This window comes from Triturus cristatus, chromosome 1_2 (assembly GCF_964204655.1).
Source record: "Triturus cristatus chromosome 1_2, aTriCri1.1, whole genome shotgun sequence".
NCBI lineage: Eukaryota > Metazoa > Chordata > Amphibia > Caudata > Salamandridae > Triturus > Triturus cristatus.
In genome coordinates this window covers 449686671-449699365 of record NC_140580.1, presented here as the reverse complement: position 1 = coordinate 449699365, position 12695 = coordinate 449686671, and the positions used below count along the sequence as shown (strand labels likewise).

Here is a 12695-nt window from a genome sequence, read left to right as displayed (position 1 = left end):
TCTGTGCCTGTAGACTCCGCTGTGGGGTCTACCCAATTCAGTGCAAAATCCCAACCAGACTTTTAATCTGCCATCTTGATCAGTCCTCAGTGACTCATAGACCCCAATGCTGGAGGAATTACACACGGTCTTATGGACTCTGAAGTGAACCAAACACCACTTTAATCAACGTTCCACCCACTACAACCTTTGACGTAGCCGGTCTAACCTCATTTTGACTCTGATAGAACTTTGGACCTTCAGGGCACCAGAATTCTGGGTTGAACTTTCCCACTGGCACCTCCACAGAGGAATCTGCTTCTTTTGCTGTGAAGATCAGATGGGCTGCTGAAGTTCTAGATCTTCACCTACCATCTGTGAAAGTAAAGACTAATTGCCTGACTGAAGTCCTGCAGGATGGACACACTTCCACAGAACCACTTTTCCCTTTTAATGAAGCCCTAACTGACACACTGATGGGCACTTGTGGCAAACCTGGCACCTGCACACCAGTCAACATAGTGGTTGCCCGAAAAAAAAATACCTGCCCCTTCCTTTCCTCATGCAAGACAATACACCTGTAAGCTTGGTGATCCTGGCGTCTGAGTAGGCTCAATCCTAACTCACTCCCTACTATCCCTCTCCATAGGGAATCAAAACATATTGTGAGAAAGTGGCTCTGTATATACTGTTCCCTAATAGGTACAGGGTGTACAGAGTCCACAGTCCCCCAGGGTTTGACAGAGGTTAAAGTTAGATATAACCTTACTCTCTAAAGTGGTAGCTTGGTAGAGCAGTAAGGCGGTATCAGAGGACAGTGTAAAGCATTTGTTGTACACACTCAGTCAGCAAATGGTCTCACACACTCAATAACTGAACTCTAGGCCAATGATTTATATATAAAATATATATGCTTGTTTTATTTTAGAACCAACACGTGGATTTAAAATATACTTTCTCAGCATGAGATGTTTCATATAAATACTTTTGCAAGATGCAATAAACTTTTGTGCAGAGTTATAAGTGGTAGCAGTAGGCAACTCTACTTTTTTAAACACAATGCATTGAGCTCAATGGTAAATTCAGGTTATTTGCAACAGATTACTTTTTAGATTACTTATGGAATTCCAGGACTGGATCCTAGATTCAGTCCTGGCTCAGTACTCCGAATCAAGTGATGAAAGTCGACTTAATTACTGTAATGATTTTTAAACAATATTTAGCTATTTTAAAAGTTGACACTTAGAAAATATTTCAAAGGAAACATGCAATGATTCCCTATGGAAGAAAATTCAGGTTACTGGTACAGTAGGTTCTCGTTACTTTTGTAATCCAGTACTGGGTACCTAGACTCAGTACTGGGACCTTTATCCAAAACAGGTAAGTAATTACGTTTTCAGATATTATACGATTTTTGAAGAATATTTAAAGATTGCAGAAATCGACACTTAGAAGAAATTTCACAGAAAAACAGTCAATGGATTCTTATGGAAGAAAATTGAGTTAAGGGTAAGTACAGTTGTGAGTATTTTTCAGAGTCAGTGCTGGGCACCAAGATCCAGCACTGGAAGCTCACCTAAGAGCAGGTGAGTAATTTCGTTTTCGTTACTCGGCTGATTTTTGGTGAATATTTTAAGATTTGAAAAGTCCACACTTAAAAGAAATTTCAGGAAAAAGCCAGTCAATGTTACCCTATGAGGAAAATAGAGTTATCGGTTTAAGGGTAAGTACTTGACTGGCAGAGATGAGGTTCTGGGCATAGACTCGGGGGTCCCCCAGGGTCAGGTAGGTAAAGTTGGTTCACCCTCAGCGGCTCTACGGCGGCCGGGTGCAGAGAGAGTTAGGCCCAATGTTGTCCTATGAGGGATAGGGGGGGCCTTGGTTGGTGCCTGCTGACTGGCAAGCCACGCGGCTGTGGACGCTGAGCTCCTGGTCACTTACTCTGGGGAAGTGGGTAGGTGTAGAGTTTTCACTGCCAGGGCCACTCGGGCGGCTGGGTGCAGAGTGCTTTTTAGCCGTCTGGCGCTCAATTGATTTCAATGGGTAATCTCCGGTTTAGAAAGACTGCAAGCTCGGGGACGAGGACTCTTCAGGTGCCACCACCACTTCGAGAGGTAAGTTGGGTAGTTGGAGGATAGGTAGGTACCCCGGGATTGGGCACAGGGGTCCGTGGGGCACCGCGTGCAGGGGTGCCTTTTGGTGTCGGGGAATCTTACCCTCTGTTGATCGCGGTTGGGAGGGCACCTTGTTCTGAGGCTGCAGGCTTCTTCAGGAGTGTCGAGGGAGGTCCTTGGGTGCCGGACTCAGGGTCAGTGTCGCCGTGGGGTCGTCCTCAGGGTCTTTGTTCACTCCGGCACTGGCCAGGCTTGGCTGGTGCAGAGTGTGCTGGGTTCGCGGTTCCGGGCTGCTGCCAGGGATTAGAGATAGGTTTTTGAGTAGAGCCTCTACTCATGGGAGTCCCAGGGGCTTAGAGCCAAAAGGTAGCCAGGTCCTCCGGGGTTGGTGAGATTGCTGGCCACAAGAGGTGCCGGGTTGGAGCAGGAGCAGGTTCGAGGGTCGACAGGCCGGTAGGGTTGGGGCCAAAGCAGTTGGTGTCTTCCTCTTTTCAGCAGCTGCAGGGCAGATCTTCTTTCTTCTTGCTCTTTGTAGTTTCGAATCTGGAATCTGGGGAAGGAAGGTTCAGGGAGCCCCTAAATACTAGATTTAGGGGCGTTACAGGTAGGTGAATGGCAGGGACCAATGGGTCCCTGTCCTGGGGTGGGTACACCCCCTTCCTGCCTCTCTCCTGTGGTAGGGGGGCAGTAGCCTAGTCGTGATAGGGTAGGGCTCCCCATCTTCAAGATGGCGAGAGCCCGTAGATGTGCTTCACCTCGCCTCCCCCACCTGAGGGGTGGGGTTGGCAGGCTGGCACATCCCCTGTCCTTATTTGGGGATTCCGGCTAAAGCTTCCCGCCAGAGTTGGGGTTGCAGGGGCCTGGGGAAGCTCAGAGGCGGCATGCCTTTGAAGCTTCCCCCTGCCCATCCTGAGGGAGGAGATTTAGCACCTCGCCCAGGATGTGCATTGTTGCAGGCCCAGGAGAGCAGGGGCTCTCCTACCCAGGGGTCCAGCAACATGTCTGCTGGGTGGCAGCCTAGGCAGCCTCTGATCAGACGTGGATTGAAGGTTAGGTTTAAGGGGGCACCTCTAAGATGCCCTCTGGGGTGCTGGGTAGATTAAATCCCACACTGGTATCAGTGTGGGTTTAATGTCCTGAGAAGTTTGATACCAAACTTCTCAGTTTTTAGTGTTGCCATTATGGTGCTGGGGAGCTTGTGTTTGACGAGCTCTCGGCACCATGTACTCTTAAATGGCAGCACTGCACTTACAGTGCCCAGGAATGGACCTGGGTACTGTAGGGGCACAGGGCTCCTGCTCCTGTGCCCACACCATTGGCATAAGGCACCCAGCTAGAGGGGTGACTGATGTATGCCATGGCAGTGTAGGTGATGGGCATGGCACACAGGGATGTGTGCCATGTCGACTTGGATTTTGTCTTGCACCCAAACACTCAGCCTGCAAAGGCAGTGTGTGTGTGTGTAAGGGTACAGGGCCTCTAAGGGTGGCACAAGGAGTGCTGCAGCCCTTAGAGGGTCACAGGGCCCTGGATACCTAGGGTACCATTTACCAGGGGCTGACATGTGGCCAGGGTTTGCCAATTTGGGTTTGGTTTGTTTTAGGGAAGGAACATAGGCCCTGGGCACCTGATTCGCAGGAGTCCAGGGCACACTCAGTCAAAGTACACTCAGCAATTCAGCAAAAAGTGGGGGCATACCATGCAAGAAAGATGGCTCTTTCTCACACATATGGAGGCATTCAGGAAAAGGATGTTCTCCTCATCTAGCCTCATTCTTCTCAGTAAATATCAGCTGTCACCGGGGACGATACTCGCATGCTTTGTGGAATATGGTCAGCGAGATCTTGACGACATTTTCAGAAGAATACCACGCCAGCCTTGTGCAGATAATCCAAGATGGTCAGGACACAATGAAATAAGTCATCTGCTCTAGGCTTGACACCACTGACTGCTTGGGGAGGGCATTTTGCACCAGTGTGGGGCTTTGAATCCACACTTTAATGTGATCCACAGACTTCTTGAGTCATTCAAGCGTCCCTAAAACATGCAATTTGATGGCACTCATGTGTTCAGAGATAAGGCAGACTTGGCCTTGGAGTGCTTTAAGGAAAGTGAGGCCACATCTCACTCACTCAGCCTTCCTGCATCCATGCGGAAGTTTAACAATCCTGGCCTTTTCAAGAGTTTGGGAGGGGCTTAGTACAAAGGCAACACCATTTTCCACCTATACAGAAACAGATGCCCAGTTCTTTCACGGCTAGGGTCAGGGATCCATCCGCTATGTACAAGCTCTTCAATGCAGCCCAGTGGTCAGTCCCCCACCCCTTCTGTTACTGCCACAATAACACTTTAGCTAGCCTCAGCTGTTAGAGACAGGATAAAGTTTTTAATCATCACATCAGAAAAATAGGTGTTTCTAATAGTTTAGCAACGTTATGCCTTACCATTCTTTTCAGCACCACTGCATATTCTGCCTACATTGAATCGAATTCTGGAGGACCACTGGTCTATTTTGCAGTAGGAGGTGGAGGCTGGTTTAGACAAAGGAGCCATAGAGAGGGTACCATAAGGACTGGATGTTGCTCCCATTATTTCCTGGTGCTACAGATGGAGAGGCCTTATTTATATATAGATTGGATAGTAGCGCTGGTCCTGCAAAACACAGTCCCATCCTGCAGTCATACAGGCTTAATGCTCTTGGCCCACCCTGAAGCATAGGTTTTCAGTTTTCTGTGCTTCCCTTCGGCCTTACCAGTGCCCCTCAGGAGTTCATAAAAGTGTTGGTAGTGCTTGCAGCAGCACAACGGAGATTGGCCGTACCAGTTTTCCTCTACCGAGACAACTGGCTATGGAAGGCGGGCTCACTATCAGTCGTAGACCACCTCATGACAGCGGCGAGACATCTTTGAGGTTCCTGATCAACCTGCCGAAATTACACATGACCCCTTCTCAGAGGCTCCCAATCATCAGAGCTCTAGGAAAGTGGATTATTATTTAGGGTGGACAAGTGTCCACCTCAAAAGATAATGCTTCCACCTACTAGATGTGAAAAAACTAAATGTAAAAAAAACCTGAGCTCAGTCCATTGTTACGTGACAGTTGTTGGGCTTAAATCAAAGGCAAAGTGTAAAATAATTAAGCAGTTCATACACAGTAGAAAAGTCTCAAACACCAATTTTAAATAGTAAAGAAACATTTGTTTATTAAAATAAGAGCAAAATGAAATCAATCTAATTGGTGGAACTGGAGATATGAACTTTTAAAGTTTTACGTGAAATGGATCCAAAAAACACTGCGCCAATTATATTCTTTTGAAGTGGTACACAGGGGCCTAGGCATGAGTGGTCTGTTAGCTTGACAATTCTGAAATTATAGCTGCTGCTATGAAACTGCTGATCGGGTACCTCCTGCAGGTTTGCCCTGCTAAGGCTCTAGAGCTTTTGAGATTTGAGCTTGAAAGTTTTGGAATTTCAAAACAGATAGGAACTTAGTCGTTTTTTCAGAGATGCTAGACCCTTTACGGGGGATGAATCTGAAATTCAATCTGATGCTACGGAACTGCTGGTCAGGTACTTTTCACAGTAGGCCCCTTTGGCTCTGGAGAGTGCTGTGTTTGGGAACTGAATCAAAGCCATCTGGGCCCACTTCCACCAGTGGGGCAGGCCAATCAAATCCCTTCGCAAATGTGAATACTGTGCGAGCAGATATGAAATACTGGGGATGTGGGGGGGGAGTGCATTTCTGATAATTGGTAGGAATCTCTGCTTACACCTTTCTTTCACTTTTCCTAGTACTATGAGCACTTAGCAAGATGAGACGAGAGCTGTGCCTTCTGATCTGATAGCTCCAATGTGGCCTACACAGTACTCGTTCAGGAAGGCATTGCAGCTCAGACTAACACCATTTCTGAATTTGCTGTGCTGATTGAAAGGCCAGGCAATGCATGACACCTCTGTGCATACCTTAGGACTGCAGACAAATTCTGTCTCAACATAGGAGACCCATGTGGCAGAGTGAAAACATTTCTAGATTTGATGCAATAATTACCCCCCACGCACCACTGTGAGACATCTTCCAGTTGTAGAGAACTGGGCTTTTGTTGGACAGGTGGTAAAATTAGCTATGCAGGAGATGTGTTGCACTTCCAGGCTGAACACACCTCTAGAGTGACCAACTGTAAGTGAATACGACTTTGCAACTTCCCCCATATTGTTTGTGGTGGAACTAGAAATTCTGGGACAGGGGGATGTCCACTCCCCAAAGTAAGTGGTCATTTAGGGGGTGTAGGGACCCCAGGGGTAAGTAGCCCATTGCCAATTTCCCCCCTAACTCCCCTTAACTCCCATAAATTGATTATTTAGGTGACCCCCCTGATACCAGATCTTCAGATTTCGATGGATCAAGGAGTGCATGAAGAAGAGTCCTGCCACAAGAACAGAGCAACAACTGACTTGGCCCCAACTCTGCCAGCCTTACTTCGGCCCCCAACAATCGTAGAAGTAGTAGAATAGTCATGCCGCTGTGCAGTCTCCAACTAAGAGGGCTGCCAGTTCTTCGCCAAATGCCTGACGAAACTTCCTTGTAGTAGAGGAGCTACTCCCCTGCATCCGCAGGCACCAAAGATGCAAGGTGTGGTCCACCGAGTTGTCAGCCAGCCCGACGCAGGAACTCCCCAGGAAGAGGACACTGTGCTCCTGAAGGGCCGAGCTGTCCTCCCACCGAGTGAGAGGACACCAGGACCAACCGGAGCCTCACAGGACCAATACCCGGGGTACTAGACCCCATGCAGCAGTCAAGGTGTTGTGCCCAGTCGAGACACCAAAGTCTAGGAAGGCTGACCTGCACGTCAAGGCACTTCAGGGACCGTGAGATCCACTTTGTGAGTGGTCCAGCTGTCCTGTTTGCCTCTCTTCTGCTAAGCAAAGATAACACTTGAGTCTATGACCGCTGCCACCCGACACCTAAAAGGAACCTAGGCACCTGCACTCCCGAGCCAGAGTCCAAGGGAGGTGACGGTGCCAACGGGGTCCCCATATCCAAACGAGTCAAGTCCATGCTTGCGTTTGCTCAGACTGGACTTTCAGTCGCCACCTGTAGCCTCTTTCTGTAGGTACCCTCCTCCAACTTTGAGAGACACCTGCACAGGAATCAGATGCCAAAAGACACCACTGCACCCAAGCCCCACAGTCCAAGGAGAAATGGACCAAGTGTGGCCCTTTTTGCCCGAGGATCTCAATGGTCAAGCCACTCTGTGGCTTTGACGTAATAAGAGGTCTTAAAGTCTGTATTGATAGAAACAAAGACTTCTGTAAATCAGATTAGGTGTTGGGGGATTTTTGATCTCTTCAAGAAGACAACCACTCTCTAGACAGAAGAGGACACATTGATTGGTTCAGCTATATTGTTCAGTCATTCTAGCACTTGACATCATGTTCGATTGTGCGGTGACCTTGAAAAAGACATACCCCATCACTGCCTAGAAGCAGCAGGATAGAGGGATACACCGGTGAGACCTGCAGTTTTTCAGCATCCTTTTCAATAAGGTGAGCCTATCTTTGTCTGCCCATCAGAAAATGTTTCTCGTTTATGCTGATTGGTTAACAACTTGCTATTCTGAATTATACATGTAAATCTGTGAGAGATCATTGCTGGAGAACAAAAGTTACTTACCTGCACCTACAGAGTCCTTCAGTATTAGTATCGTTCGTAGATTTACTTGCAGGCAACCCTCCTAAACATAAGAGACTCACCTGCCAAAGGGAAGTCCTAGAGCTCACACCTGACATGTAAACTAATTGGAGTATCCAGCTTCTGCTACAAAGAGAAAGTGCAAAGAAATGGGCCTGGAAACCTCAGACTTTATTTTGTAATAGTTTGTAAAACCCTGTTTATTTTTATTAAAAGAAAAGTTCAAGTCCTTATTTTCAAATGTGTACTTTTTGTTACTGTTTTATTCTGCCAAAAAAATTAAAATTCAATTTCATTATCCTGCGTGAATACCTTTTATAATATGCAAGAAACGCGTTCACTTAAAGAGGTCTATTGTAGTTGTATCTGTTATCTTGGTGTGCATTCAACAAACTCAACTTGTTTTCCGTTTCAGATTTAACAACGATCCATCTATAGATGTTCTTCTGCTGACCACTCATGTTGGTGGTCTGGGCCTCAACTTAACCGGGGCTGACACTGTGGTTTTTGTTGAACATGATTGGAATCCAATGAGAGACCTGCAGGCAATGGATCGAGCACATCGAATTGGACAGGTAACCTTCTATAAGTTAGTTACCCACGTCAGCATAGACCTGTTTGTAAACCATTCAGCTACAGTGGCACAGCACTGAGACAAAGTTACGACCGCTGTTGAGGTGTGCCACTTTTATACCTTCAGAATTATGCAATATTTCTAGTAAGTTTACTGGTTCTCAGAAATATTTTAACACGGATCTCATTCCCATTAGTGTCAGATCCACAGGAGTCTATCCTTGCTACTTCCTTGTTGCTGTGTATTTCCTGCCTTATGCACAGCCTCTGTTCCTCTCTCCAGCTCCACCATACAGTTAAAACCTCTCCGAAATGTCAAAGGTGTTCTCGCTGAATGGATTGTTTTGCAGGACTTCGTAGCTGTGAGCTCCTCCACCTCACTTTGGCTGTTTCAAATGCTTAGGAAGTGAAACCAAGAAGGTGTCTTTGATTCCCTGTGTCACTTGCATGTAGACCCCACATCTCAAGGACATTGTTTTTTACTATAACATTTTCATTGTTTTGTTCCGAGTAATGTGATGTTGATTTGTTTAGCGCACTAATCACTCAACAGGGTATGCAGGTGCTTGGGCAGGTGGGGTAGTATGCATAATTTGTGACTTTAAAAGCTTTTGTGGGTTCCATCCATGTCCTCAACTTTTATGTTCCATTTCTGTTCCACTCATTTGCCATAAATGAACAGCAATAGTTCTTTCCAGGCCCGCTCAAGTCCTCAAATTTAATTGCTGTTCCAACTATCTTATTCTTTTAGTTTAAGTGTATAGCAATTAGTATTAGATGCGTTTTGTAGGTTCTGCTCATGTCTGTTGGGGTGACCAGAACTAAAGTGAGTGCTGTCTTTTATTGTGTACACATGCAGCACTTGGTTGCTACTAATATTCATGCTTTTAAGAAGTCAAGAAATATAAACACTTGACATTCAGAGTAATAAATGCTCCAACACAGATAGCAAAAATCACCATACAAGGACACCTGCATAACTTTTTCTTAACCAAAACCGGCAAAAGGTAATGTAAAGTTCATATAGACAGAAATATGTGTTGCTCTGCAACACCACACTCTTTTGCAGGAGGGCCCAGCTTCACTCTAGACCAGGATGGAAAGGTGCCGTATTCAGGCCTACTCAGAAACCCAGTGGACATTGTCTTCTATGCTACATGTAGCATCTGTCAGTACCTTATAGGCCTGATTACAGGTGTCCCTGTAAATCTGTAAATTCAAATCTCTGCATGAGCTGGGGGAGGGTGGGTGCAATAACCTCCACATCTTGCTATAAATTTCGGTAGGGCAAACATGCCAAAATTTAGCTGGTGAAAGACATACAGATTTTGATGCTGTAAATAGCACAACCGTTTTTTATGCCCCATTTTCATGAGCGGTGCTTGTGCTAGGTGAAATTTATTTCACCCAGTGAATTTTTAAAACCGAGTATCCAATTTTTTGGGTACAATAAATACCATTAAGCACCCCAGGGCACTTGTAATTGGGACCTATGCTCATAACATTCTACCTCAACAGCACACTTCTTACTCACATTTTTCTCATGTAACCAATTAGTATGAGCCACCACCCTCTCTCGCAAACCACCAAAGGCATCTAGCTGGCACAGAATTGCCAACCCAACTGCATACCTTCATATACCTACAGCAGAACAGAATCTTCAGAAGTCACTTGCTAGAATATGAAAGACCCAGAAGTTTAACACACCTCTAAAACCTTATTGGCAAACCATTTCACCCAAGAGCACTAACTCTTTAAGCTTGCTTAACCTTCTTGATACGAATCCAACAGTAAAATACGGCGCATGCACCCTTGTAAGATAGTTAATTGCTAAACAAGCATCAAATAGTCTGCTGACAAACGCATTTATTTGACACCACTTTGGCTCCTGTTAATGGGAAAGCCCACAACCATGTGGATTGCGGTCCTAGTTTCCAAAAGTAGTAGACAGGGGATACTCTCTATACAGATTGTTAGTAGAATGTGTGTTTCTATTTTTGATTGTTACATTTTAGTTTTGTTGTCCATTTGATTGTAGTGGATTGCCAATCAATCAAAATGTGGCTTTTTGATGCTTACCAGTTAATGTTGATGTTTTAAATGACCACGTTGCTTCTTACAGAAACGTGTTGTTAATGTTTATCGATTGATAACAAGAGGCACTTTGGAAGAGAAAATTATGGGCTTGCAGAAGTTTAAAATGAGTATTGCTAACACAGTAATTAGCCAAGAGAATGCAAGCCTGCAGAGCATGGGTACAGATCAGCTGCTGGACCTCTTTACCCTTGACAAGGTAACATTTATTTTTCATTAACATGAAATATATTTTTATGATTATGTATAACATGTCAACATCTCGCAGAACAACACTTGGCTCTATCAATTGTTCCTTTTGTTCTGTTTATGTGCTTTATATGGGTGACGGTTTCCCACCCATAATTTATCCCCATTGTGGTAAATAAAGGAATTGAGGCAAAGATCTGGATTGATTTGTCCAGAGCTGCAAACCTTTAACTTTTTTTTATCGTAGCCAGTACTGAAAATTGTGTCTTCTGGTTCCACAAACATATACAGCAAATGAGTAATGAATAGTTGCTTGTTTGTGTGATGTTTAATGCCCCCTTATGGAAAACCTCCACCTCTGTGTCTTCAGCTTGGCTCTCTGACAAAGACTCTTCCTAACAGATACATTTTGAAGAAGAGCGAGGGGCTCCTTTTTGCTGCAGGTGATCACACTTTTGGGATGTCAGAGGCACCGGATACAAGGAGGAACCTGCCACATAATCCTGTTGATTTAGTCTTAACACTCACATAGCCTAGTGTAGCAGGTCACAGGTTTTTAGTGCTCAAACTAAACCTCACCTTGTGTTGCCAAATTAGATTCTTGGGGCGTTTTTTCCTCTTAAGCACAGCTGGCTAGGCCTTGCTTTAGGAATGAATCCTGGATCTCGGAAAGAAGTATGGTGCTGAACCCTGTCCATTTCATTTCAAGATTTCTGGGTAACTTGTGAGACGGAGTTGCAGAACCTGAGTTTTGTGGCTAGGAGCTCCTAGTACAATAGTGGCAGATGTTTGTGCTTAACCTGGTCATTGACGCACGCTATTTGTTTTTAAAAAGTTTCGACAATTGTGGGTGCAGAATGGAGATGCCATGCCGTCCGGGCTTTGTTTATATTTCTTTTTAGAGATTGACACTCTAAAGTTTGCAAATTATGGTTAGTATATCAGAATATGTAAAGGCTCAAACTTATGTATAACTACAAATCCTTTAATAAACTTAATGTTCATACCGCGTGTGGCTGTAGATGCACATGCTTAGCATACTCTTGCCATCTAGCATAGGGCTGAGATGTTTGAAAGTTGTTTTTCTTCAAAGAAGTCTTTTAAATCACAAGTTATGCTGTGACTCCTCTCTCTGTGTCTGTTGCATCTTGGGCACTGACTCCATTTTGGATTATTTATTTCTGCCATAAGCTACGGATGTGCACCAAGTGACCTCTGAGGTACTTGGTGCCGAAATCACCATCTGCTCTGACAGCATTCAGGGCACTGAAGTGAAAGGAAAACCGAAACCACCGTTAGTTTCCAGCAAGGAAGACAAAAAGGTCCCTATTCTTAAAAGGTTTCAGAAGGAGTTGAATGCTAGACAAGTGTACTGTCATACTCCCACTGCTAGGAAGATTGCTCCTAAATTGGCTCCACCACCAGCTTTGGAACCTATGCCTCGCAAGAGGAAAGCTGCTTTTGAGAGACCCTTCTTTGAAGCCTCCTATCCCTCTGCCTCACCGTCCTCCACCTTCCCTTCCACCTCCATGCCCATGCATCGCTCCCTCATTGCCTCCACCGGAGAGGTCACTTTTCTCCAATCACCACCAAGTAACCCCTATAGTGCTTTTACAATCAGCCACAAGTTGAGTAGCCCTTGGATGATTATAAGGTGGAACACTGAGGCAGCCTTGACTTAGACCACTAACCAGTCAGGGCCTCACCCCTAGTGACACTGCAGATCATCCGGAGGCTATAGCATACCATAAAGTTGACATGTATGTCATCTAGAAGGAGGTCTACTTCTAGGAGACGCTGTCTGGTCGGAATGTTCAATACAGTTCCTTCCCATGCTCAGGAGCATGTTAAAATCTGCCCCAGAGAACTTAAAGGAGGCTGTCAAGGCGGGGGGGGGGTGGTTGTTACCACTAGTATTGAAAAGAAGTTCAAGCCCCCTCCAAGTGACCCAAAGTACATTAGAGGACAGGTTGCACCAGGTTCCCTGGTCGCCCACATTGCCCACAAATGTGCTTCTACACAAGTCACTGGTGATGCTCCTCCTCCAGACAAGGAATA

General features: G+C 45.5%; 1 protein-coding gene across 2 annotated transcripts in view; it reads left to right on the top strand.

Annotated features, from left to right (window-relative positions):
- BTAF1 (B-TFIID TATA-box binding protein associated factor 1) overlaps window positions 1-12695 on the top strand; it is an 852875-nt gene that overhangs the window by 815760 nt on the left and 24420 nt on the right. For both annotated transcript variants that reach the window (XM_085606166.1, XM_085606165.1), the window contains exons 36-37: window positions 8197-8356; window positions 10477-10647. In XM_085606166.1, coding sequence (XP_085462292.1) covers window positions 8197-8356; window positions 10477-10647 — 331 coding nt within the window. The remainder of the gene's footprint in view (window positions 1-8196; window positions 8357-10476; window positions 10648-12695) is intronic.